The sequence below is a fragment of the Lolium rigidum genome, chromosome 7 (assembly GCF_022539505.1).
Source record: "Lolium rigidum isolate FL_2022 chromosome 7, APGP_CSIRO_Lrig_0.1, whole genome shotgun sequence".
NCBI classification, from domain to species: Eukaryota; Viridiplantae; Streptophyta; class Magnoliopsida; order Poales; family Poaceae; genus Lolium; species Lolium rigidum.
The window spans coordinates 325,708,872-325,734,771 of NC_061514.1; the positions used below are offsets into that span (position 1 = coordinate 325,708,872).

At 43.3% G+C, this 25,900-nt stretch overlaps 4 protein-coding genes across 11 annotated transcripts; 3 read left to right on the forward strand and 1 right to left on the reverse strand.

Annotated features, from left to right (window-relative positions):
• The first annotated feature begins 1,960 nt into the window (after positions 1-1,960).
• LOC124677289 (2-oxoglutarate-dependent dioxygenase 11-like) lies at positions 1,961-5,745 on the forward strand. 2 transcript variants are annotated; one of them, XR_006994010.1, is made up of 5 exons: positions 1,961-2,239; positions 2,408-2,655; positions 4,109-4,430; positions 5,288-5,596; positions 5,697-5,745. XR_006994010.1 is itself a non-coding variant. In XM_047213293.1 (4 exons), exons 1-4 carry the CDS (start codon positions 1,961-1,963, stop codon positions 5,525-5,527), a joined length of 1,089 nt encoding a protein of 362 aa, XP_047069249.1. In that variant the 3' UTR covers positions 5,528-5,602. The 2 variants fall into 2 exon arrangements, 1 of the variants encoding a protein (XP_047069249.1); XM_047213293.1 differs by lacking the exon at positions 5,697-5,745 and having other exon boundaries at positions 5,288-5,602.
• A 789-nt stretch (positions 5,746-6,534) lies between these two features.
• On the forward strand, positions 6,535-9,595 carry LOC124669886 (2-oxoglutarate-dependent dioxygenase 11-like). The gene is made up of 5 exons (XM_047206420.1): positions 6,535-6,654; positions 6,751-6,825; positions 6,982-7,229; positions 8,560-8,881; positions 9,300-9,595. The coding sequence occupies exons 1-5, from the start codon at positions 6,535-6,537 to the stop codon at positions 9,543-9,545; spliced, it is 1,011 nt and encodes a 336-aa protein (XP_047062376.1). The 3' UTR covers positions 9,546-9,595.
• Positions 9,596-17,106: 7,511 nt separating this feature from the next.
• On the forward strand, positions 17,107-20,392 carry LOC124669800 (protein FAR1-RELATED SEQUENCE 5-like). Of its 7 annotated transcripts, XM_047206341.1 has the most exons (5): positions 17,107-18,657; positions 18,743-18,845; positions 19,026-19,090; positions 19,616-19,791; positions 19,923-20,389. In XM_047206341.1, the coding sequence occupies exons 1-2, from the start codon at positions 17,131-17,133 to the stop codon at positions 18,767-18,769; spliced, it is 1,554 nt and encodes a 517-aa protein (XP_047062297.1). In that variant the 5' UTR covers positions 17,107-17,130; the 3' UTR covers positions 18,770-18,845; positions 19,026-19,090; positions 19,616-19,791; positions 19,923-20,389. The 7 variants fall into 7 exon arrangements, with proteins under 7 accessions (XP_047062297.1, XP_047062300.1, XP_047062299.1 ...); XM_047206344.1 differs by lacking the exon at positions 18,743-18,845 and having other exon boundaries at positions 17,107-18,313; positions 19,072-19,090; positions 19,923-20,392; XM_047206343.1 differs by lacking the exon at positions 19,616-19,791 and having other exon boundaries at positions 19,923-20,387.
• A 1,053-nt stretch (positions 20,393-21,445) lies between these two features.
• Positions 21,446-25,100, reverse strand: LOC124669802 (unconventional myosin-VI-like). The gene is made up of 5 exons (XM_047206346.1): positions 25,002-25,100; positions 22,460-23,004; positions 22,319-22,357; positions 21,884-22,240; positions 21,446-21,789 (listed from the first exon to the last, which is right to left on the reverse strand). Exons 2-5 carry the CDS (start codon positions 22,997-22,999, stop codon positions 21,649-21,651), a joined length of 1,077 nt encoding a protein of 358 aa, XP_047062302.1. The 5' UTR covers positions 23,000-23,004; positions 25,002-25,100; the 3' UTR covers positions 21,446-21,648.
• Positions 25,101-25,900: the final 800 nt, after the last annotated feature.

The following is a 25,900-nucleotide window of genomic DNA, read 5'->3' on the forward strand; positions in this document are numbered from 1 at the left end:
ATGTAATAATAAACACTATTTATTATTTGCCTCTAGGGCACTATATCCAACACTTTATTCAACAAAGCTAATAGAGGAGATGATAGCCCAGAGCACTGTTGCAGCAGAACGTCACCAACGTGGTCAAGCCATCACCAGATCCCCTTCACCGCGCCATGGTTGAGCCCCAAAGGCCCAAACCTAGGTCCTAAACTAGATCATGGCCAAGGCCTAGAAGCCCGCCGAGTGCAGCGCATCAGCAGATTGCCTCCACATCCTCGCTCATGCTTAGCCAGGGGGCGACCAGCTGGGGTACCGACCGCACCGCCCTAAGAGAAACTCTAACAGAGCCCGTAAATTCCGCCGGAACCGAACTTTTCCGGCGGATTTACGGGTTCGGGCCGAAACAGGCGCAGATCAGCGCCCGGACAAGTGGGCCGGCCCGAATCGAAAGTTCGGGGGCCCGAGAAATCCCCCGCACGGCCCCTATTAAAAGGGTTCGCGGAGGGGAGTTCGGTTCGGAAACCCTACTCCCCTCCCGCCGCTCCTCTCCCGCCGCCGTAGCCCGCCGCCGCTCGAACGAGCAATCCCCGGCGATCGGACCCCGCTCGGCCGCTATGGCCACCACCCCGCCGTCCTAAATGACGCGTGCAACACGCGTGAGTAGGGGCGGCGGTCGATCCAGCGCCGGAAGGGCAAGTCGTCGTCCCCCGGGCGTACGGGCGGACACGGAGCGCGGCAGGCGGGCACGCTCCGACGGCGCATGGAAGCGGGCCGGCCGCAAGTGGCCGGAGCTGATGGCGCGCCACCTTCAAGCGCGCGGAGGCGGCTGCGGCTGCGGAGCGGCGGCGGCGGCGGCCTGCGCGGCCGGGAAGCGGAGGAGCCGCCGCCGGCGGCGGTGCAACCCGCCGCCGCCGCCGTTGCCCCCGGCGGCGACGACGACGATGCAGACGGACTGCCTCTGCTATGCGGGGGCGCCTCCGGCGCGGCGGCAATCGAGCTGGCGGCCCTCGTCGTCGCCTAGCAACCGGCGGCGTCGAAAAACCCTCCGTCGCCGCCCGGTGACAGTATAGTCGCCGGGGAATTTAGTTTCTAGTCTAATTAGGCCCGTAGTACGTATTTAGGTCCAATGCGGTTGTATTTTGGCACTATTTAGTGTGAATTATGATCGAATTAAGGTTGATCGGATGAAATCGACTGCAATCCCCGTCGGTAATTTTCCCGCGTCGTTTGATTTTCGTGAGTTCGGTTTGTGTTTACAGTTTCTGTTCTGCGCCGTGCCCAAATGCTCGCTCAATTCGTTTTTCGGGAGACTGAACTCCGTTTTTTCGGTTCGACCAAATACGGGCTCTGTTAGAGATGCTCTAAGCGCGCCACCTCAAGACGGCGAGGCTTAGGGCCTAAGCCCACAGTATGTCTCCACCACCTGAAGATCCGAGGCAGATGGAGCCGCCGCCTAGCCAGGGATCTTCGTCCCGACCACCACCGACGACCATATTCCTTGATGCTGCCCTAGCCGCCCCTTCAAAATGAATCGCTGCGACCTCCACCCCTAGCACCTTAGGTACCAGGGGGCTGCCGGCACCGCGACTACACCAACGGTAGCGGCAGAAAGGAGGGGAAGCACATCCAGATCTCATTACCCCATTGTAGTACTTTATGGAGTGGAGAGGCTTTTTTTTTAAAATGGAGATGCTGCTCTCGATCGATGTAACGGTGTGGGATTATTATGTTAGGATTGTGTGCTCTCTCGGCGGAAATTCGTGCTCCCTATACATGATAAACGGCGAAATTTTCCAGAAATTTTCCAGAAACCCAGGTCAAACTTTTTTTCCAGAAATGATTAGTAAGTTGCAACGTTAATTAACTGTCTTTATCAGCGGCTGGTCTGAATCCCTGTAATAAATACGCAAAGCAGAGGCAATTTCAGCACTTCTCCATCGATAGAACGTAGTGGAAAACTATTCAACTAGCCACACTGATGCAAATGGAAGATCCAAACTGTAGCTCCGTCGGGAGCCGGTGGTCGAAGCTGGGAACCACGCTTCCCGTCAGGAACGTCCAGGCTCTGGCCGCCGACGAGCTAACGGCCGACACCATCGAGCGGTACATCCATCCGGACATCGATGCACACACCGTTCTCGCCGAGCACTCGGACGATGTTCCGGTGATCGACCTCGGCAAGCTCTCGAGTCCTGAATCGGTGGAAGCCGAGGTCGAGAAGCTTAGATTTGCCTGCGAGGAGTGGGGCTTCTTTCAGGTACTATCATCTTCCACTGAGCTCGCAAATATCCTGTTCAAGGTGTAGTTTACTGTTTGTTAATCTGTTATACTTTCATAGCTGCTCTTCCACTTATCTAAAAAAATTATCATAATTACCTGAGTTCATCAAAACAAAATTCAAAGCATAGCCAATTGTGATTGGCAGCTGGTCAATCATGGAGTGCCAGATGAGGTTATCACGGGTGTAAGGCGTGACGCGGAGAAGTTCTTTCAGTTCCCCCTCGATGTGAAGAATGCTTACGCGCAGCGCCCAGGAGATCTTCAAGGTTACGGCCAAGCGTTTGTTCAATCAAATGATCAGAAGCTCGACTGGGCAGACATGTTCGTCCTCTATACCCAGCCAATTCAGGCTCGTGACATGAGTTATTGGCCGAGTCAGCCTCATACATTCAGGTTAGTGTGTATTTTTTTTCCTTCTAAATTGACGTTCTATTTTGGAAGAGAGAAATTGGATTTGATTCTACAATTTCCACTAACATTATGTGGAGACAAGTTCCTCGAGGAAAAGGGCAGGCCGAAGTCTATGTCGACCGAGAAATAACTAACTTTGGGTGAAAACAAAAATGTGTTCATACTAATCTAGAAACATGTTCATCCAGATGTAATTTAAAAAAAAATACTGATGAGAGTTAACTAACTCCCAGTCAACTTATTAACTTTTTTTTTTGAGAACCAACCTGAAGTTGGGTGGTTAGGAGGATGGTTGTATCCCCAACCCACCAGAGTTCAAACTCTAGGTTTGACATCTGTGTGTCTCATAAAAGGCGGAATATTCATTCAGTGGGATGCGACGTTCCCGTCGACAGCGAGGCGCCTGTGGTGACTTCGTCAATTTCAAGATCCAATTCGCCAGCTCAAGTCTTCCGGAGGTGCTCATAGGGGTAGGGTGTGCGTGTGTGCGTTCATAGGGGTAGGGTGTGCGTGTGTGCGTTCATAGGGGTGAGTGTATGCGCGTGTATGTGAGCGTCTACGTTTGTACTGTGTTTCTAAAAAAAAAACTTATTAACTTTTTTCATACACGTCCAAAAGTTTGTTTACCATGTTGTAGTAATTTGTTCATTAGACACAAAAAGATTCTAAAATTTCTTCTACTCCCAAAGGGAGGGAGTAGTACTTACTGTACTAAATCAACGACACTTATTATGGATCAGAGAGTTTTGAGAATAAGTTAAATCTTGTAAGGAAATCAAGGACGGATCGATTGTTTTCAAGGCCGACTAAACACTGATTTATTCTAAGGCAGTTGACAAAACCACAAAAAAGATCATAATTATGTTCCTCTATAGTATACCGTCTTCTGAGCAAAGAGTAATGTTAATATCTTTATTGTTGTCTCCATAGTAATTAGTAAAGCCACTACAGATACTTGCTCGGATGAGCTCCAGCGCAACAGTATCTAGCAAAATAAGTTTTTAAGTGTAGAAGAGAACTAATCGACGTCAGATATCCCTCAGATCGTTGGAATTAACTGATGTCACAAATTTACTATTCTCATCACAGCCATATTATTTTACTACTGATCAGTGCGGCACTCCCAATAAACTATTTCCAAGTTTTCCATATTTATGTTTATAATTGGTACCTAAAATATGCGGAACTGACAAACCAAAATTAGATGATCTCTTCATCAAGATATACACATCATCCATTGACTTTCTTATTTTTAAAAAAACTTTATAGATCAAACTTATATACTCGAATGCAGAAAACATAACTGAGGAAATGAATTCTGTTTTTTTAATGGTAACAATTCCACAGTTATTAATTAGCAACTGATTTTTAAGGTTGATTGTAGGCATAACTACATCTATCATTAACACAAACACTATGTTTTCTATGATCCCAGAAATTCCTTTGAAGAATACTCTTCCGAATTGATGAAAGTTGCTGATTCTGTTGCCACCTTCATTGCGAGAACATTAGACGCGGATCCTGAATTGGTGGCGGACAAAAATGTGGTTCAGATTTTACGGATGGGTTACTACCCCAAATGCGCATCAATGCCTGAAAAGGTTTTGGGTTTCTCACCGCATTCTGATGGATCTTTTCTAACTATCCTGCTGGAAGTTAATTCAGTTCAAGGCCTGCAAATTAGATGGCACGGTGCGTGGATCCCAGTGAAACCACGTCGTGATGCACTATTGGTGAATGTGGGTGACCTTCTTGAGGTAAGATCTTTATATGTTTATCATACCAACCTCCCAAACTAAGGTTATATGGAACATTATTCTCAAAAAAAGTTATATGGAATAGGAAAACATATATTTACAATCTCCATCTCCATAATTATACTCCATCCACCGCCTTTCTCCATCACTATGACTTGTTAGTGTGCTTTGCATTCTTTTGTGCTACTTGAGTTAGTGAAGTATTCCGTTCGATGTTCATCATTGGCAATGTCAACAACTTTACCACCTCATATTTCAAAATATAACCATAAGTAAGGGTCTAGTTGTTTCAAGTTTATTTATGAAACTTTTGGCACGAAAAAGTAGATTAGTAAGACATCTTTCTTTTTATACTAAGTGTTACCTCTATTGAGAAAGATCATTCATGGTAACAATAGATTCATAGTTCATGTTTAGGGCTTTATGCTAGCTATTTGGTTTTGTTGTTACAATTATCCAATTCTGGATAGGATCATGTGGTAGTAAATTGTAAATATATAGATCAGGTTCAAAATTTTCTATTACTCAATTCCAATTTATTTCAAGAAACCCTGGGCTTGAATCAAGTAAATTTCTTATGGCTAAAGGAACATTCTAGAATTTGGGGTGCATTCTGTGCTCGAGCCATAGCTGAAGGGTGTATAGTGAAGCTTTTCCTAAACAATGCCTTAAAAATATGTACTCTACAATCTCTTTCAATATGAGAAATTTGATGTTCTCTAATTTCAATATCTGAAGGGTGTATACGAAAGTTTATCAGAAAAAATGTCATATACAATTTGTACTCCTACTCTTTCCACCTCCATATAACTGAGTAATCATATATTCGTCTATTTTCATTTTTTTATTGTTTGTAGATCATGACGAACGGGAAGTACAAGAGCATTGAGCACAGAGTTACTGTTGATGCCCATAAGGAACGGCTATCCATATCAGCATTTCACGTCCCAAACTTAGATGGAGTAGTCTCACCAGTGTTGGGAGTAACAGAAGAGAAGGTGTTATACAAGACAACAGAAGTAGAAGAGTATTCAAGACTTTATATGTCAAATAAACTAGATGGCAAGAGGGCCCTCGATCATGCAAAACTATCCTGAATATAATGATTGTCTTCTCTACTTTGTCGCTACAGCTAAACATTTGAAAAATAAATTTTGATGTATTAGATATTATTATTGGTTTTACTATTCCTCATTCATCTGATAATTAATTATTTATAAGTCAATACTAAGAACCATTCGAGATTCGTGCAACCAACAAGACAATATGTAAATCTTGATCAGATAGCCATTACTTGATTGAGAAATAATGCTTGTTACTTCGTCGCTACATCTTTTTTGTGATGTTATGCAAATATTCTGAAATTCTTCTCCTATATGCAACATGTCCGACGTTGCTTCTTTGGGTCCGTTTATACCTGAGATATTTCTAAGCATAAATTATACTTTTCATTAAAATAATTAAGATTGAACTTAAAAACCTCAGTTGCAGATAGGAACATCCGTGTCAACATAGAATTAGCAATACAATTTTTTTCTTTCTGCCAGATCTGCTGCTGATTTCCTGCATGCAACATAGGGTGTAGATTGCTGATTGCTCCAGTAATGTTGTATCTCTCCAAGTCATACACAATGTTTTTCAAGTATAGCAGGACATATCTCAACATTTCACCATTTTTGAACCTGTGCATGTGCAGTGTATTTTGAACACTGTGAACGGGAACGGCGTGCATTTCTGGTGCATGTGTTTGAAACACTGAAAACCGTGAGTCCGTGACGACCTGCAGATGGCGTCCGGGGGTGTTTTTGACTCCAAGTTTGCCAGTACAAAAGTATGCGCTTCTACCCCTCTAATTAATCCGGCCATCAGCCGCCAGCCATTTCATATCATCGGTACGTCCAAACATAGGAATCGTAGCACCTTCCGGCGAGTACCATTCGCATCTTTCTTGTGACAGTTTAGCCAACACTACAGTTCGGTTGGACTGAATCCAACAAAAAAAGATTAGCAAGTTGCATCATTGAACGTTCTTATATAATAGCCTGAATGCATGATCAATGGCTGAATAACTGAACAGATTACAAAGCAACTTTACTAGCTACTGATGGAGGTGGAGGCACCTAGTGGTGGCAGCGCCAGCCATAGCAACTGGTTGAAGGTGGGAACGACGATTCCCGTCAGGAACGTCCAGGCTCTGGCGTCGTCCGCTGCCGACGAGCTGACGGCCGATAAAATTGAACGGTACATCCAGCCGGATATCGACGCGCACGCCGTTGTTACCGAGCATTCCGGCGACGTTCCGGTGGTTGACCTCGGCAAGCTCCTGAACGCCGACACCGGGGAAGCGGAGGGCGCCAAGTTCAGGTTCGCCTGCGATGAGTGGGGATTCTTTCAGGTAGTGTCGCTGAACATTGATCTGGCCAGATGCTTTAATCTTGTTTTCTTTAGCGAGGGTGCATGCTTTAATCTTGCTCAATGTCTCGTAAGAAATTAAACATAATCTATCTTCATTTGGCGAGGAAAACATGATTTATCTCCTTGTGATTGGCAGCTGGTAAATCATGGAGTGCCAGACGAGGTCATCGCTGGTGTAAAGCGTGACACTGAAAAGTTCTTTCAGCTCCCCCTCGACGTGAAGAATGTGTACGCCCAGCGCCCAGGAGATCTTCAAGGTTATGGCCAAGCGTTTGTTCAATCAGACGATCAAAAGCTTGACTGGGGTGACCTGTTGGGCCTCCTCACCCAGCCGCCTCAGGCCCGTGACATGAGTTACTGGCCTAGTCAACCTCATACATTCAGGTACTTTCGTTGGATTCTTGCTATCTCAAAAACAAAAAGTTTCGTTGGACGACACAAAAAAAAAGTAGTAGTTCCTTTCGACTTTCTTTTTGGTAGAGCAAAACTAGACGAACCAACATTTTCCATTAGCATTATGTGGACACGAGTTCCAGGAGAAAAGGCCAGGTATATGCCGACAGAGAATAAACTAACTTTCAACCAACTTAAAAATTTGTTAATAAGATCTAGGATTATGTTCATTGAGATGCAGCAATTTGTTCATCTAGCGAGACAATATGGAGAGTAGATTGATGATGAGTCAACTTTCTTAAATAATTGTACATGTGCAAACTATTTTTGTATCATGCTCTAATTATTTGTTCGTCAAGCACAACACATTTGTAAAATTTCTTCTAGTATTTAAGAAAACGTACAATCTATAAGGATATCGAGATTGGGTTGATAATTGTCAACCCCGACTGAACACTGACTAATTGGCATGAAATTTAGAATTACCAACACCGCTAAAACGCTTACACATAGGTGCTCCTATACTGTAGTCTGAATAAATGATCGTGGCACTCATTTTTAGTGTTGTATCCTATGTTCCATGGTTAAAGAGAACTACGACGTGGCCGGGTTGCAGTGAGGCTTGGACTGTAATTTTTGTTTCTGCTAGGGTCCTCTATGTAATTTGCTTGTACTCGCAAAAAAAAGAGAGCTAATGTATTATTGTGTTTCTTTTTTCCTTAACTCAAGACATTTTTATAGAGAAGTTGAACCAGTTTATTCTTAACAGTAATTAGTGAAGTCATTACAAATAGTTGCTCGAATGAGCTCCAACGTAGCAATATCAAACAAAACTACCCTAGCAACGAGTAGAAGAGAATTAATGGACATCACAATTTCCACTCCCTAATTCAAGGGAACTAATAGCACTAGTTTACTCTAGTAATACCATCCACATTGTTGTACTCCTAATCAGGTGTGGCACTCCCAATCAACTATGACTATGTTTTCATATTTATGTCTATAATTGGTATAGAAAAGATGTGGAATTCACACTAACAAATTAGGCATCGTTATCACAACTTACAGATTGTTCACTGACTCTATATTCGTGAACGCATCGGTGCTTTTTTTTTGTTAACTCCAAACTTTTGTAGATCAAACTTATATTAATCGGGAAATTTACTCGAATCCACAAATAAAAAAGAGGAAATGAATATTGATTTTTTCTCATATTAGTATTTTCACAATAATTAATTAGCTACTAATTTTTAAGGTTGATGGTATTTATGAATAATTACATGTAACATTCACATTTTTATTATTATTTATGTGATCCCAGAAATTCCATTGAAGAATACTCTTCTGAATTGATGAAAGTTGCTGATTCTGTTGTCGCCTCAATTGCAAAAACACTAGACTATGATCCTGAATTGATGGCAGAAAAAAATGTGGTTCAGACTTTCCGGATGAGCTACTATCCCCAATGCTCCTCAACGCCTGAAAAAGTTTTAGGGTTCTCACCGCATTCTGATGGGTCTTTTCTAACTATCCTGCTAGAAGTTAACTCAGTACAAGGCTTACAAATTAAATGGCATGGTGCGTGGATCCCAGTAAAACCACGTCGTGATGCACTATTGGTGAATGTGGGTGACCTTCTTGAGGTATGGATTTTTTAAGGTTATCATACTTACTTCTCAAACTAAGGTCATATGAAATAAGAAACCACATATTTACAATCTCCATCTCCACAGTTGTACTCTATCACACCCACCTCTATGATTTGTATAGCCGAGTATTACGTAAAGGTCGTATGGCTGAATTAAACTTCCAGATTGAGGTGGTGCACTCTGGACCCAAGCCATATCAGAATGCTATATAATGAAGGTTCTTCTGAACAATGACATAAATTATGTACTCCTCAAACTCTTTCCATATGAAGATCGATTTTGATGTTTCCCTAATTTGAAAAGCTGAATGGGACTTATAAAAAATACAATGCCGTATAACATGTGTACTAATAAAACTTGTTTCATGTCTAAATATGATGTTTGTCTAATGTCTTTTAATTCATGTTTTTAGATTATGACGAATGGAAAGTACAAGAGCATTGAGCACAGGGTTACTGTGAATGCCTGTAAGGGACGGGTATCCATATCATCATTTCACGTCCCAAAGTTAGATGCAATAATTATACCAATTGTGAGAATTATGGAAGAGAAGGTGTTATACAAGAAAACAAAAGTAGAAGAGTATGCAAGACTTTATATGTCAAACAAACTAGATGGCAAGAGGGCCCTCGATCATGCAAAAATATCCGGAATATAAATATTGTCTGCTCTACTTTGGTGTTCCATCAAAACATTCGTAAAATAGTTTCTTTTGTTTGATTCTAACAGGTACGATTTGCTTTCTATTCGTCATGCTGAGTGGCAAATAATTATTTCTAAGTCGCCTCTAAGGACAATATATACAACCACCAAAATTATAAGCAAATCTTGATTGGATTGCTATTAAGGTCGACTGAGAATTTTTCTTCCAAATCGGCTCATCTATGGACGCTTCCTAGATGGGGACCAGTACAGTGATATGGTTGTTACTTCATGGAATCTCAACTTCTAATTTGAAATGACCACACCTTGGGAATTAGTAAAACAGTTTTTTTCCTTTCAGCTATACCCTGCTGTTTTCTGCAAGCAACAAAATTGATGGCTTGATCAAGTATAGCAGAAGACCTGCTTATAATTCATAGAAAGAAAGCGGTTGAACTAAGAGCATCTTCAGTCGCGTCCCCCAAAAGTATTTGGGCGCGTCGGATAAAAAAACATTCCTAGCCGCGCGTCCCAAAGGCCTTTTTTGTCCGGCGCAGCCCAATACAGTGTTCGGCGTCCCGAGCCTGTCCCCGCTACACAGGGAATGCTCCGGGCACGCCGGACACAACGAAATGAGAGGCGAGGAGGCGCGGGCCCGATGCGTCAACGGCTCGGATGCTCAACCGCCGCCTACGTAGCGATGGTGCAGCTGCCGGGAAGCAGAACCGTCGTATTGGCAACCGCGTCGACCGACGCGTCAACCGCCGGAATGGAGCGCGGACTCCTCGGAAGAGCAACTGCTGCTCTCTTCGACTTCTGCGCCGCCGTTCATCTGCGCTCAATAAGACACTTACGTAGGCGCTTTCGGATCTTCAACCGGCCGCCATTCATCCAAGCTTCCATCCGACACCTCCAGCGACGATGAGCTACATCTCCCAGCTTCCATCCGACACCTCCAGCGAGGGCAAGTCTGCTGGATGGCGCCATTGGTGGGACAGAACCCGGACGCCCAGCTGCGGCGACGATTCCCCGCCGGCAGTTGACAGCGAGGAGGAATGGCTGGGTGTCGAGGAGAACGCGGAAGAGGAAGGGTCACAGGAGGCGGCGGCGGCCCGTGCGAAGGCGGAGGCGGACGCGAAAGCGAAGGCGAAGGCCAAGGCCAAGGTCAAGGCCAAGGCGTAGTCGGCGACGACGAGGAGGACACTAGTTCCTCTGACGCATCGGCTGCCACCGCCTCTTCGGAAGAGTTGACGAGCAGGAAGAGCCACCGTGATGACGACGACGAGGCGGGGCCATCATCGAAGAAAAAGAAGAAGTAGTTTAAAATAATTTATATGTAATTTAATTATGTTCTTTCGAAGTTTTATATGTAATTTGTGTATGTTGAACCGATCTAAATATTAGTAAAGAATTTTCTTCTATCTATTTAAATTATTTTTAATGTTTGGGGGCGGCGTTTGGGGACGCGATTGGGGAGCGACGTCCCCCAAATGCGGCACGAACAAAACACGTCCCCCCAAACGCTCGATCCGGCGCGGTTTAGGGGACTTTTGGGGGACGCGACTGAAGATGCTCTAAGCGTGCCCAATTAGCGTCATAGCGCGTGTGTCTTCTAACAGTATCTTGCAAGCGCTCGCTGTCGAGCCAAACGTGCGGTTCGCCCGTTGGTGTCTAGGTGCCGAGTGTATAATCTCATCCTGTATCCCGGCTCCTTGGATAAAGCTGGCCATAGTGGTAGTATCATAGGTAGTATTATACATTTTAGGCTTACAAAAATGATGATGTGACATCTAATTAAGGAGGGGAGATATAATTAGAGTAACATAGGTGGATACTATATCATAGCGCACGTACGAGAAAAATAAATACTAAATAAATCTTGTACGTAGATTTACATTGAGATTCTACAAAACAATAAATTTAGATGTTTATGATACTACTCTATAATACCACTTACTATAGAGATAATATTATAGACAAGTATCATATGCATGATGATAGTATGCACTATGGCCAGCCTAAGGAAACCTAAAATGCTGGTTATGTCCACCCTGGCAGTACAATGTTTCAGAGTCCCAAGACGCATCAAGAGTTCTGGAGTCCAGTCAGTCAGTGGGGCATCATCGACAAGCATATCAGATAAGCACGAAAGGAACGAAATGAGGTGCAGATCGCGATGCCGAGCTGCCTAGCTGTCTGGCAAATTGGCCTATTCCATGGTCCAACCTCAATCTGGCCTCTAATGAATCGGGTCCCGTTGCTAGCCTGTACAATCACAATGGTACAGCCAGCCCTTGCTGGACTAATAGTAAAAGTTCAGCCACTATCGAGAAAGAGGAACAGACAAACAATTGCCTGGGAGTGCTTTACGTGATACAGGGGTTCGGATAATGCTGTATGCAGAGCAGGTTTTACTAACTTGCATCCTAGTAGAAGATGCTCTGCCAAGTGAGAGGCTTCCACTAATCTGATGAAACTTGGGAGCTTCAATAGTAACGCATAACGAAGTCCACTCTAACTAAGATTGAAACAGGCCCTGCTTATAATCTATACGAGTACTCAATCTATACTAGTAAGAATTGGAAGCCTGCTATTTTCATCTAGTTCTCTAAAGGTCAGAAGAACCAAATGAGTACAACATACTTTTTTTCAATGAAGGGAGACACTGATATCAAGATAATATGAAGATCATTTAGGGACAGAGATTTGGTGGTTCTCCTGGTTTTGGTAATATTTAAAATTTATACTTATGTGTTTTAAAAGATCATAAACTTTATACTGTGAATACATACACATATTGTGAATACACGTGCAAAGCTTCGGTAAACATTATGTTCTACTTTAGCTACAGAAAAATAACAAATTTGTGGTTGTGTATAGGGATTGAAATTTTCGATTTTTCCGAAATTTATCTTTTTAGTGTAGCTCAAAATATAATATATTTTCATCCGAAATTTACACCATACCTCACAATGTTTATATGTATGTGCATATTTATTTTCAGATTTTTTAGAATCATAGAAATATGTTTTTTTAATTAGGAGCACTAGTGCTCATGTGCCAAAGATACTTTTTTGACTATTTAGTCTCAGCAATGACATAATGATAGAACAAGTTTAGACTTCAAAGATGCAACCAGCCAGAAAAACAAAAGAAGAAAAAAAGAAAATAATGACACGCCAAAGCAATTGGAGGCTTCGCATCAGCAAAAACACCACAAGTGTTGACGATACCTTGACTTCAAAAAAAACTTTCTCGAAAACATGGTAACAGTACATAAACAACATCCTTATCCTGGGTTTTTCACACTCAAGAAGGTTCAATCTCCTGTTAATACATACTAGGGGAGCCGCCATTGTTAAGTTTAACCACCAAAAAACAGACCTAAAGCTTTTAGACATAAAGCTCAAAGTGCACCGTCAAGAACACTAGTCTCAGCGGTCACGGCTTCAACTCATGATTGTTCTTTTCATACGCATCTAGTTTCTGAGATCAAGGTTTTAGTTTTTTTTTTAGAAACACAGTACAACGTAGACGCTCATAAATACGCGCATACACTCACCCCTGTGAACGCACGTACATCCTACCCCTATGAGCACCTTTCGAAGACTGAGCCCACATACACCTCGCTGTCGACGAAAACGTCATCTCCCACAGATGTCAAACCTGGGGTATGAACTCTGGTGGCTGGGGGTACAACCACCCACCTTGGTTGGTTCTCGATCAAGGTTTTAGTTTCTCTTAGTAGAACTAGCAATTTTGTAAAAGTGGGTTGTTTGCAGGTTAGGGTTAGTCATTATCTAGCGAATTTTGCTAGAATAGAGCGTCAAACTGGTGTATGGATCTGTTCTGGTGCCGAAATCATGTTGAGGAAACTGGAGCTGGAGTGTCTTGCAGCCCTGCCTGCTTAATGAAATCCTCTTTTACCCACACAAAAAAAAGAGAGCGAAGTCACCGTACCCACTCGTCGAGAACACTACAACAAAACGTCAAATGAATGACACATATTTCTCTCAAACCGGATGCAAGATGAAATCTCAGGAGCCTATCTGGTCTTTTGAGAACCCCATGATCCCCATCAACGCCTTTGAAACGCCGGAAAACCAGAGTTACCGGTAACCTATGCTATGCGCAAAGCTGAAAACGGGAAGCTACTGACTCCCACTATCAGTTTGGCGCAAACTGCAGACATGATCTTATCTTTGATTTTTGATTTGCGTATGATGACGACGTCCACTGATTTTTCTTGGCGTTTTTGCAAGACAAAGAAAGGCGACCGACCGGCCTACGAACTTGAGGCTCCCGGCCACTCGTGGTTTCCAGAACTAAAAAAGATGGTGCTTATCCGTGCATCGACTGATCGATGTGACACTGGAGATCATGGCCTGATTCTGCTTCGCTCTCACCCGGGTGGCGTGTTTATGCTACGACGTATCAGTCCGTATCTTCAGATTGTATCGATCTATTCTGTCACGGGACCGCGGTGTATCTGCTGTATATCCGGCAAATAGACCCACAGTATTAATACTTTTCTTTTCTCTCAAGTTAAACTTGTCGGTGTGCAATGCGAGTAGTACGAAATCTATGTGTTTCAGAAAGACCTTGAAAATTGAAAAATTGAGCATTGAGTAAAAGTTGACACAAGAAGCTGCCTGCTTTACCTGTCCTTCGTGATCCCTCAACCAGTCCATCCCCACAATAATCGATATGATGAATAACAATCTCCTTATTCTTTTTTTTGTGATCATTACTCGCATGATTAAGAAGGTATGATAGGACTGCATTATCTATCTCGCTTTCAAAATTGTTTTTGATTCGTGTCTTTGCCCACCGAAAGAGGAAGCATGTAAATAGAAAGGTTGCATGAAGATTCCGAAATGATGAGACCGGTGTTACTAAGGCATCTTCAGCGGGTCAGCCCATTTTGAACACACAATATATTTGTTTTAGTTCATTTAGGTTGGGCCGTGGACAAAAATGTGGTTGCGTTCTCCCGTCTTCTGTTTGGATCCCCCAGTGGTCATCATACATATGAGCTGTGTTACGGTGATTGGGTAGTACTACCCAGTATTACCGAGTGCTACCACCCTGATTAATTCTGACCGTCCGATTAGCCTAATTAATTTAATTTATAAATTAACATTCCGAGGGGTACTATGGTAACTTAACACAGCAGAACTGCCCCGCACGATCAGCCTTGCCTGGAGTCACTCGCTCGCCAGATGCGCCGCCCCTGCCTCGCCGTTTCTAATCTGGCCCGCCGCTGCCGGTCGCCGGATGCGTAGCCGCTCGCCGACGCGTAGCCGAATCAGCGCTCCGCCTTCGCATCCACCGCGCCCCGGATCACCTTCCTCACTTTGGAGCTCGGCCGGCTCGCCTGCTCGCACTCGAGCTCATCCGCGTCGTGCAGGAAGTCGCTCGCTCCTCTCGGCAACTGCACTGCAACGGAACCGACGGGGACTTCCCACTTCGAACCCCCGCGGCGGCGACAACCTTTCACTCCCTGTCACCTTCGCGCCGGCGATCTCCACCTGAAAGTGCAGATCTCCTGAACAGCTAGGTACACATTCAACCCAAATCAGCTTGCATTTTTTGGGATTGTGGTACAGGAATGTCAGGTGTTTGTGAACATGGATGCCCTTTTTAGTATTCACGGCAACCAATTCGCACATACTAATCACAAGTTCATGAATATACAGAACCATAGGAAATGTTAGTGTTTTCTGGCAGTAAACATCTGAAGATATGTACTCTAGGAAACGACAAGAAACTGTAGTCAGAGCCCATTTTCTTGTAGTCATCTGACAACTGAATTTTCATGGAGAAACTAGTGGTTTCAGCTTTCAGTTAGGCAGATACAAGTGAGAGTAGTCATGCGTGACAGGCTAATTGTATGTTCAGGTGATGTTCTCAGGCTTGATGTACAGAACATTTATTCGATAACTTCATTGTTCTGGTGAAATCTCAAAATTGGTCGTGTCAGTGATTTTCAATGCCACACTAATTTCGCTCTTTAAACCTGTTCAGATACTAATATTTGGGATTTAGTTTAACAACGAAAATCTTGAAAAGAACGGGAAATATGTATTTCGAATTCAGGGTTTAGTATATAAAAAATCTTGAAGAAATCCTTTTTATTCAGATAGCATTAGTCCCCCTCACAGACAAGAAGCACAACACAGTTATCTAAAATATCATGTGACAAAGATAAATTTTATTCAGATTGATGTAATGTCTCTGGAAAATGTATGATGATGTTATCAACATATTACATATGTGAGAAGATATCAACAAACAAACTGACGATCATGTACAATGCAGCATGCAATGGTTAACGTCAAATCTTGTAGCTGAGGTTCTAAGCTATATACTCCGTACTTACCAACATTGGCACCCGGTCAGTTACGAATGGATATCTGGCATTCTTACACTTGGGGCCCATTTAAACTAAAAATTTGAGTAAAGACTCTCCTAACTTCTGAATGAGCATCACTCACCATGTCAGGTTCTGTTCTCCATGCTATGTGCTCATCGGGCCTGACCAAAATAACACTTTTGTTATATGAATACTCCCATTTTTCCCTGAAAAAAGGAACTGTGTGGTCTAATTCTTAGTGCTATCTCTTAAGCAAGAATTTCATATGTATACATATACAATAGTGTATCAGGCATCCTGACAGCATTTGTGTTATAGCTTTTTTTCCAAGATGCCTGTGCTATAGCTTAGTTTCAGAAAGTACACCTATGTGGTGAATAAACAGGAGAAATGTTTAGTGAAGAAAGGGATAGTTCTTTGTAATTTTGGAATCCGAGAGATATGAATGCCACTCTCTCCTGCATGTTCTCATTATCTCCCCTTTTGCTTCTTATAGACACATTGAGAATTCAACATTGTGTTTGCAGCAAGGAAGAGATTTAGAAAACTAAACTTCTGGTTTGATTAATGCCTTTGGTTCTAATTTTTGTGATAAAAAAAACGCCATTCTGACATTTGTATGTGATACGCAGGAAGACATGGGCGATGAGTCTGCGCGTGAGTACTATGACATCGTCAGCAAGACTTTTGCTAGCGAGGATGATGCCTTTGAGTTCTATAACAGCTATGCTCTTGAGAAAGGTTTTAGTCTGCGGAAAAGCTATGTTGAGTGGGATGAAGCCAACCAGGAGATAATTCTGAGGAAACTTGTCTGTAGTCGTCAAGGTTCGCGAGAAGAGAAGCACATGAAGAGAGAAGATAGGAAGAGGAGGCCACGGCATCTCACTCGTGTTGGGTGTCGAGCCAAATTGGTCATTGCAAAACTCAAGGAAACAGGTCGGTGGTTTGTGAAGGATTTCATCGATGAACACACCCATCCTCTGGCCCCACCGGATCTTGCTTGCCTGCTGCGTTCTCACGGAAGAATCAGCGACGAGCGAGAAAGCGGACATTGTAGAGATGGAAATATCTGGGATCCGCAAACACAAAATCATGGATATCTTGATGATGCAGTACGGTGGATATGATGAAGTTGGATGCACCACAAGGGACATATATAATTTCTGCAATCAATATAAGCAGGAAACAGATTGCTGCCGGTGATGCCAAAACTGTGATTAGTCACATGATGGCGCGACAGGAGAGAGATCCAGATTTTTTCTTCAAGTACTTGGTTGACCGAGAGGGTCATTTGAAGGGATTGTTCTGGGCTGATAGTCAATCCCGGCGTGACTACGAGGCTTTTGGCGACGTTGTTGTTTTTGATAGCACCTACAGGACTAATAAGTACAATCTGCCCTTTGTGCCTTTTGTTGGGCTGAATCACCACCGCAGCACTGTTATTTTTGGATGTGGTATTATTTCTCATGAAACAGGCGAGGCATACGAGTGGATGCTGCGGACCTTTTCTAAAGCAATGGCCAATAAGCACCCGATATCCGTGATCACTGACGGGGACTTGGCAATGCAGAGAGCAATCAGAGTGGTCTGGTCTGACACGGTTCATAAGCTGTGTGTATGGCATATTCAAGAGAACATTGTACGTCATCTGAGTGATGACGCGGTTAAGGAAGAATTCAGATCTTTCATATATGATCGTTCTTCCATACAAGAGCATGAGAGCAAATGGGTAGATTTCTTAGAAAGGAATAAAGTAACAAGTGAGGAGTCGTGGTTGCATCAGATGTATAAGATGAGGAAGTTGTGGTGTGCTCCATATCTGGTGGGACGCTGTTTCCTAGGATTGAGCAGTAATCAAAGGAGTGAGAGCCTAAACTCTGTTCTGCATACGCATCTTGATGGTAGCATGACATTGTTTAAAATGGTAGAGCACTATGAGCGTTGCCTTTCGACACGACGCCTAAATGAGGCGGTGCTAGACATTGTTGCCTTGCAGTCCGTTCCATTTACAGAGGTGGATGCTTCTAGTCTTGAGAAACACGCTGCACAAGTTTTCACACCTGCAATGTTTGTTTTGGTCAGATATAGCACAGATGCTGTCAGGAATTGTACCCTCAGCGGTGAAATACTAGATACAGATGATTTGACCACATTTGTTGTGGCTAAGAAGCATAGAGGAGAGAAGTTCCAAGTGGAGTATGAGAAAAAGGAAGGTTCTTCGGAGAGGATTTCTTGTTCTTGCCGCAAGCTGGAATGCTTAGGCACACCATGTTCCCACATATTTTACATATTGGGATTATTAGAAGTAAAACGACTTCCGAGTTGTTGTGTTCCTACTAGGTGGACGATGAGTGCAAAGGCCGCATGTCCTGGGGCAAGAAAGAACTGCATGTATGATTATTCGGCAAGTCTGAGGAGGTACCGTGAGCTACGGAACTTGAGTCACGCGAAATGTTTCTCAGCAGCTCATTCTGTTGAAGCATATGAGCATCTGAAGATGGTTCTAAATGTACAAGATGATAGGAAGGAATCATCCAGTGGTCACAAGGAATGCATGAGGTATGGGCCGGTGCTCCCTCAAACGGCACGACTTGATTCTGGAGAATTGGAGAAGGTTCTAGATCCTGTGCATGTGCAAGGCCGAGGTGCACCGAAGAAAAGAATGAAGAAGAAGCGGAAAAGATCAAACTCAAAATGCGGTTATTGCAGGTTGGAGGGTCACAATAGGCGTAAATGTGCCAAGTGGATAGAGGTAGTAAATCAAACAAAAGTTGATTTTTGCATGTGGTTGACTTACGAATATAGTGAGCGGAATAAAATTTTTGTTTCTTGTGCAGGACAACAATCTGACAGAGCCTTGTTAGCTCTCTTCACCTGGCCGTCCGCTCCAGCATGGCCGCCGTGTCGTCCGCCACCTCCGTCCACGACTTCACTGTCAAGGTCAGCAGCTCCGCTCTCAACTAAATCAGGCCAGAGGGTGAAGTGTCAATTTTGCTACCGATCCGTGGGATTATCCTGCTAAACCATCTGAATTCGCTAGCCAGTTTTACCTGATTTCTGAAGATGCGAAGTGAACCGTGCACCATTGTCTCTAACAAATGCGCTTCACTTCGTGTGCAGGTTGTTAGCGGGAAGGGCGTCGGCCTGAGCATGGCACAAATTTATTGAACTTTATCCCTCTGTAGGTAGGCATGGCACAAAAACTTTGCGATTACTGAATTCTGTACTCTGCACTTTGCAGATCATCTGTTCTACATTCAGTAGGTGTAACCAGTGTACTATGTATTCGACAGATTTAAGATATGCATTGTTCAGCTAATTCAACCTTCGTAAAAGCTAGGCTAATTGCTGTGCAAACTCAATTTTTTTCTGCATATAACAGTTGAAATGTGATGGCAGCTAGCATTGAAATGATATGATCTCTTTTACATTTGATATGGTACGAAATAATCTATACAAGGATCTCAGAGTAAAGTTAAAATCAATAGCCATACGTAACTGAGCCCGTACTGATTACTCTGCAAAATGAGATTCTGGCATCCTCGTTTTGAAATCAATAGAAGGTTTACACGCACATGTCTAGATCATATATTGTCATGGTATAGTCCACAGCAAAAATGTCTAAGTTATCTGTTGTGTACTATTCAATTTCTTCTTGAACAATATGTCTAGATCATATATGAATCAGCAGCCATTGTAACTGTGACCAGGCAGATCATCGCACCATTATACCGAGATCATAGCACATGGAATAAACTCCTCCTGGCCGTAGCTTTTCCCCTCCTTAAGGCTCTGGCATTTCTCCATTAAGGCTCTGTTCATTGCACATGTGAATATAGTTCTGGCATTTCTCCATTAAGGCTCTGTTCATTGCTACCAACATTTGGTAAGCATATGATGTTTTTCTTTCTCGATATTAGAGTGATGTGCATCTTTATATATGTTTATGTATTCACAGTGACCTGGAATGTGATCTAGAATGTAACCTTAACATTCTACCAATTTATCTTTTCACAGTGACTTGGAATTGACCTGGAATGTAACCTGCACATATTTCCAATTTATCTATTCGCAGTGACCTGGAATGTTACTTGGCCAGCCTCTTGTCCAATGTACTTCAATCTGATAATGTATGGATTTTGTGAAGTTACTCAAATACTTGCTCTGAAATTGTATACAAGTTTGGTGTGATGTACACTTTTCAGCACACACTCTAGGATTTGCAGGGAGTACTTGTGCTTGTGTTCACTGTAGAAACTGCAGTTAACTGAACACAAAACCTTGCGTTTACTGTCAGTGAACACAAACTGCTTGTGCTGTCCGTGAACGCAAATTCTTGCTTGCGCTGTCACTGAACAGAAACTCAGATTATGTGGACTTCCCGTTTCATTATTGAGCTGCAGCATCTATCTTGCAAAGTATGTGCACGAGTCAGTGTTGGCTACGTACGTCTGCACGCTGCCGATGTCCAGCACCCGCTGGATCTCCGACGCCTGGATCACGTCGTGCAGGCCCTGCCTCTTCTGCTCCTGGAGCGGCCGCGGATGGCCGGAGGGGGTGCGGGCTCACCTCAACGTCGAGCGCGCGAGCCTAGCTCCGGCGCGGGACGGGGACGGAGCTCCGGCATGGGAGGGGAACGTCGGCCTCCTCTGCTGCTGGCCTCCTCTGGTCCTGGAGCGGTCGCGAACGGCTGGCGGGGTGCGGTCTCACCGTCTACGTCGGGCGCGCGAGCCCAGCTCCGGCGCGGCACCGGATGGGGACGGAGCTCCGGCGCGGGACTGCGTCGGGATCAAGATTGATTTTGATTTGAGTACCACAGCTAAGAAGAATTAAACCCGCAATGGGGTTTTCACAAAATGGTAATTGTGCATGGGCCGAGTCATCTAAATCGGGCCGGAGGGAGTACTACATTGTGTTGAGGTGAACAAAAAGATAATTCTTGTGCAGTATATGCATACCTTCTTGTTCTACTGTTAACCTTTGGCTTAGTTACAAATGTATTGCCGGTATGTACTAGAAAAGTTTGCATGAACAAACTGGTTGAAAAGAAAAACCTGCTAGGTGGCGCTATTTTGTGTTCAAAAGATTGTTGAAATTTCTGGCATGAATAATTTGAAATGTGGACTGATGTTAACATTGATTGTACCTGTGGTAGCAATGTGCTGCAAAAACATAGGCAAGAACTGCATTCACAGTTTTCCACTTACTTTATATGAAGTATTTGTGCTAGTTCTAATTTACTAGTACATTTGTTTCCAGTCGGAAGAAAAATGATCTTTCCAGCTTCTATGAGCAACACTTATATGTATATTTCCTTGCTTTGTGATGCAGACAATAATGGAAAATCTGTAGCCAAGACCAGATTTCCAACTAGCAAGCAGCATGCTATTGCTAGCCCTCATCATCTTAACATGAAGCAACCATCTGGCTTGGAAGGTAAGAATACTCGATAATCTTTGGTTGAATTACAATTATGATGAAATATGCTAATAAATTGGAGACACCTTGCAATTAAGAGAATGGAAAATACATGGCAGACATAGATATTAACCAGTAGCTTCATAAAATTTAGTAAAATTTAACCAGTGGCACACACATTTGTTCAAAATAAGAATACAAATAACACCCAAATAGCATCTGTAATCACATAAATAAGAGTAGAGATTACTGCGTAAGGTAAAGTGATCAAACAGGAAACCATAGAGAGTGGCCGAACTAAGGTTTTTGTAAACGAGAGTAGAGATTATGTGCTCGTGTCATCGTCGTCGCTGCTAAAGTTCAACGCCCTCTTATGAGTGTTCAGTTCAGGTTGCTCCATCTGTGGTGATGACCCAGCTTCCTCCGTGTCCCACTCGCCCCTATCACTGGCCTCCCCCCATGAATCCTGTCCAAAAGCATGAAAGATCATTACGATCAACATAGAAGGAATGTAGAGATTTTTTTTGTAAAATATGTAAAAAGTTGTCAACGTAAGCTACCTCTTCTTCAGCACTGTCATAATAGCCATCATAACCATAACAATCAATTGAGGGTGGACCATTCCTGACAATGTACAGATCACATTTTTTCCTTCCTTTGAGAGCTTGCATCATTTGCTCTACATGCTCTGGACCTTCGATCAAGACCATTCCGTTTGGTGGTACGCATCCAGGCTCTATGTAGTACAAATCTGCTAGTCCTCTATAATCGTGAGGAGCTAAATGTTCCACCATCAGATACCACTCCACTTTACCAGGTTCATTAATTATCATCGAACCAGGTTTTCCTTCAAGGTATCCTTTTGGGATATCAGAAAGTTCCCTGTCCTTGTAAATACTAAAATCCATTACAAGTCCCTACAATAACAGTTATCCCATTATGTTTATATACATACAGAATTTTAGATGTGCATAGCATCGGTGCGACATACTTACCGGGCGGGATTTTGAGTCCGATTGTTCGGTTGGAGGGATCTGAAATTGTATATTGTTAGTCGTAGCTTGCAATTGTTATAGAATGGTCATGGTATGTTGGTTGGCGAAATGATGAACAAAATATGAAATGAAGAAATGTACCTTTCGATCCATCCTTGCATGGTCCTGCATGATCTTCGCTTCCTGGTTGACTTGCTCCAGCACGGCCTTGGATTCTAGCTCCTCTCGCTTTTGCCGCAACTTCTGGTCCATGTCCGCACGTGCCTGCATATTCTTGCAGTCCATCTTGGCTCGTTCGAGCTCTATAGTGCGGTCCATGTCATCGCGGTCCTGCTGCAACTTCTGGTTCATGTCCTTACGGATCTTCTTGAACTGTTTCTCCAATTTCTCATGCTCCTGCTTGAACGCCTGATCCGTGGCTGCACGTTCTTCCATCACCTTCCGGTCCATCTCCTCACGCTCTGACTTCAACTTCATTTTCGTCTGCTCATGGATACTTTTGAACTTCTGGACCATCTTCTCGTGCTCCTGCTTCATCACCTTGTCCACGGCTGCACGTTCCTGCCTCACCTTGTTGTCCATGTCATCACGCTCGCACTGCACCCTCTTGTCCATCTCGTCACGTTCGTGATACAGTTGCTTATCCACCTCAACATTGTTGTGACACACCTTTGAATCCATGGTTCCTACAATACATATCCTTTAGTTAATCTTAATTATTCATTTGGTGAATAACAAGACGTCAAATTATGTGCATAGTAAAACTATGTATATTTTACGCATGGTACAATTGATATCCAAGAGTATATCTAAGAGAAATTTTATCCTCTCCAACAATTTTATGTTGTTAGATGTGATTTCCCTATTCTGTGAACTGAAATCTTGGATCTGAGTATTTCTGCATCAGTTTTATCATATTTCATCTGTATCCCAAATCGATGATTAAAAGTATGGCCATTGTGCTACTAAGAGTTCACTGTGGGGTTTTGTTGGCTGCTAAAAACGTAGGGTTTGATTAGTTGTATTCTTTTGGTTAGTTGCAGTCTAATTGGTAACTAAGGTGCTTGTTTTCTTGATTTTTTGAATAGGAAAAAATAGAGGCGTCTTCCACATTTCTGATGACCAACCGTGCATAAATTATGCAGACAATGCATACAATTTTCATTGTAAATGTTGGAGCAGGTTTTCAGACTGATCTGGACCGCTCTAAAGCGACTACTTGGCCTCCAAACGTGATCTCAAATTCATGTATGAACTCTGCAAGCTTTCGAAGTTTACCCCATTGCGATGTTTCTATTACTTCATATTAAATCTACAGTAAAAGGTCTTAGGAACAAAATACTCCAACCAAAGCCAAGCTTGTTGCCATCTGTTCCGCCATAGGCGACACACTGCTCCACGTCAGGCAGGTTCAGCTCGATAAGAAAGCTTGTGTTGAAAATTCAACTGTTGACACAATGAACTTAGGCATAAAAGTACGTTGAAGGGAGACAGGATGGTCACTATTCGAGCAGTTTTTGTTCAAGTAGCAGCATTCTATGTGAAAAGCTTGCGTTGAATGTTGATACAATGAAATTAGGCATAAATTGTGCTACTGTGTACTATATAGAGTATGTATTAATGTATTATACAAATGTACTAAGATTTTATTATCCAAGAATGTGGCTAGCATTTAGTTTCACAACCCAATGAGTATGGAAGGTTAGATGAGTTGAACTATAGACACTAGCGGCCATAAGTTTTTCTTAATTATGTGATTTCATTCACCTAACTACACAGGAGAATCTTGAAAGACATGTCTTCCATGTACAGTTGTCAGTTTTGCTGCGTTCATAATGTTCATAATAAATGATGCGATGTGTGTTGTATTCAGTGTTAGATTCAATATGATTTTATCCTTTTTGGGTTATTGAATATTCATTATATTCACTCCCACATTTAATCATACTATTGGCCTGGTTCTGTTTGTGTACATGTAAAGTGCAATGAATTTTGCAATGAACCAATTTCAAACATGTTTACCTGCTTTATTCGTTGTTTTGCTATTCTTTCTCTTGATGTAGCAGAAACTAGAGCAGCAGGAACTTCACTAATGTTGTGTTTGCAGAGATTTTTTGTGGAATGGATTTCCATCCATCCCTTATTATTACGTTGATTCATTGCTTAGACGACAGTGGAAATTATATTTTGGTGCTTTTTGGTTTGTGGTGGTTTTCAATGAAGTTTCATCATGTTATTATTATGATTAAATCCCATCTGTTTTATTTCAGTGACAAATCCCATCTGTTTTATTACAGTGTCAGCTAAACTTATTCACAGATCATCTGAAGTATGGGGTTACAATCTTCAGTAGTGGTTCTTTGAAGTTGTGCACTATTTCTTACCTTGCTATCCTACGGAACAGGATGCATCGAATGTACACATGGACTGAGCTTTCCGGAACACTACACAAGTATACTTTGGATGTATTACTGTACACTACCTAGACTTCTGACTGACAAAAAAGCATTTGATCTAAAAAGCATCGGATCTGCCAGATTATCATCGACGAACTACACTCATGGATGGCTTCAGGATTTGTGCTGGCCTTCTATACTAGTTTTTCAATTTGTATACTTCTATTTGAGAGAGAGAGAGAGAGAGAGAGAGAGAGAGAGAGAGAGAGAGAAGTTCAAGAACATACTGTTGATGGCAGCTTGAGCAGCAACCTTGATCTCTGATGAGATACAGCAACTGCAGACGCCGACCTCTCCAGTCGACCAACCTTGATCTCTGATGACAAGTCCCCGGCTGCTCCTCGCGTGTCGCCGATGGTGCTCTTAGCTGGTGTGAGATTAGAATCACCGGCTGAAGCCTTGACGGCAAACTCGGCACCCACTGGGCGGTGGTTTCTCTGCGAGGCAGTTGTGGCGAATGGCCGAGTTGGGTGTTCTCTCTCGTCAGGTGAAGCGATAAATTCCTAAGTGGTCATCGTGCGCCGGATAATTCGCTGCGTTTGCAGAACTAACCGATCAGTTGCTGAGAGATAGGAGGTAGCGGGATTAGTGTTTTTTTTTTTTTTTTGAGAAAAAGCGGGATTAGTGTTGACTAAATCGTGGCGTCTGTTTTTTTTTCCTATGGTTAAAAATGGGATAGTCGGGATATGTTCTTTTCACCGCATGTGCGCGGTCGAGCTAAGAGTATCTCCAATTGCGCATTATAATGTACACGCGCTAAATAAACCGCCAATATAGAGCGCGCGAAGACCGAATCGGCCCTCCAGCCCGAGCGCCAAATGTGATGCGTTGGCTGGACCGCATGGTATCTTTGCGAACGCGCGCGAGAACCACAATGGCTGAACCCCCCCGCCCACCGCGGCCTCCATTTTCCCACCATGCTGCCACAGCAAGATTCCTCCGCCGGCCCCGCTGTAGCTTGCTGCCGCGCCGTAGATCCGCCTCGCCCGCGCCTCCTGCCGGCAGTACCAGCTACTCCGTCGCGTTGTACCGACCGGGCGTCGTCGCCACCGACGGGCACAAGACCGACGCTCCTCCCCGCCTCGCTCGCGCCTTGTCCTCTCCATACCCCGCGCCGTCGTCGCCA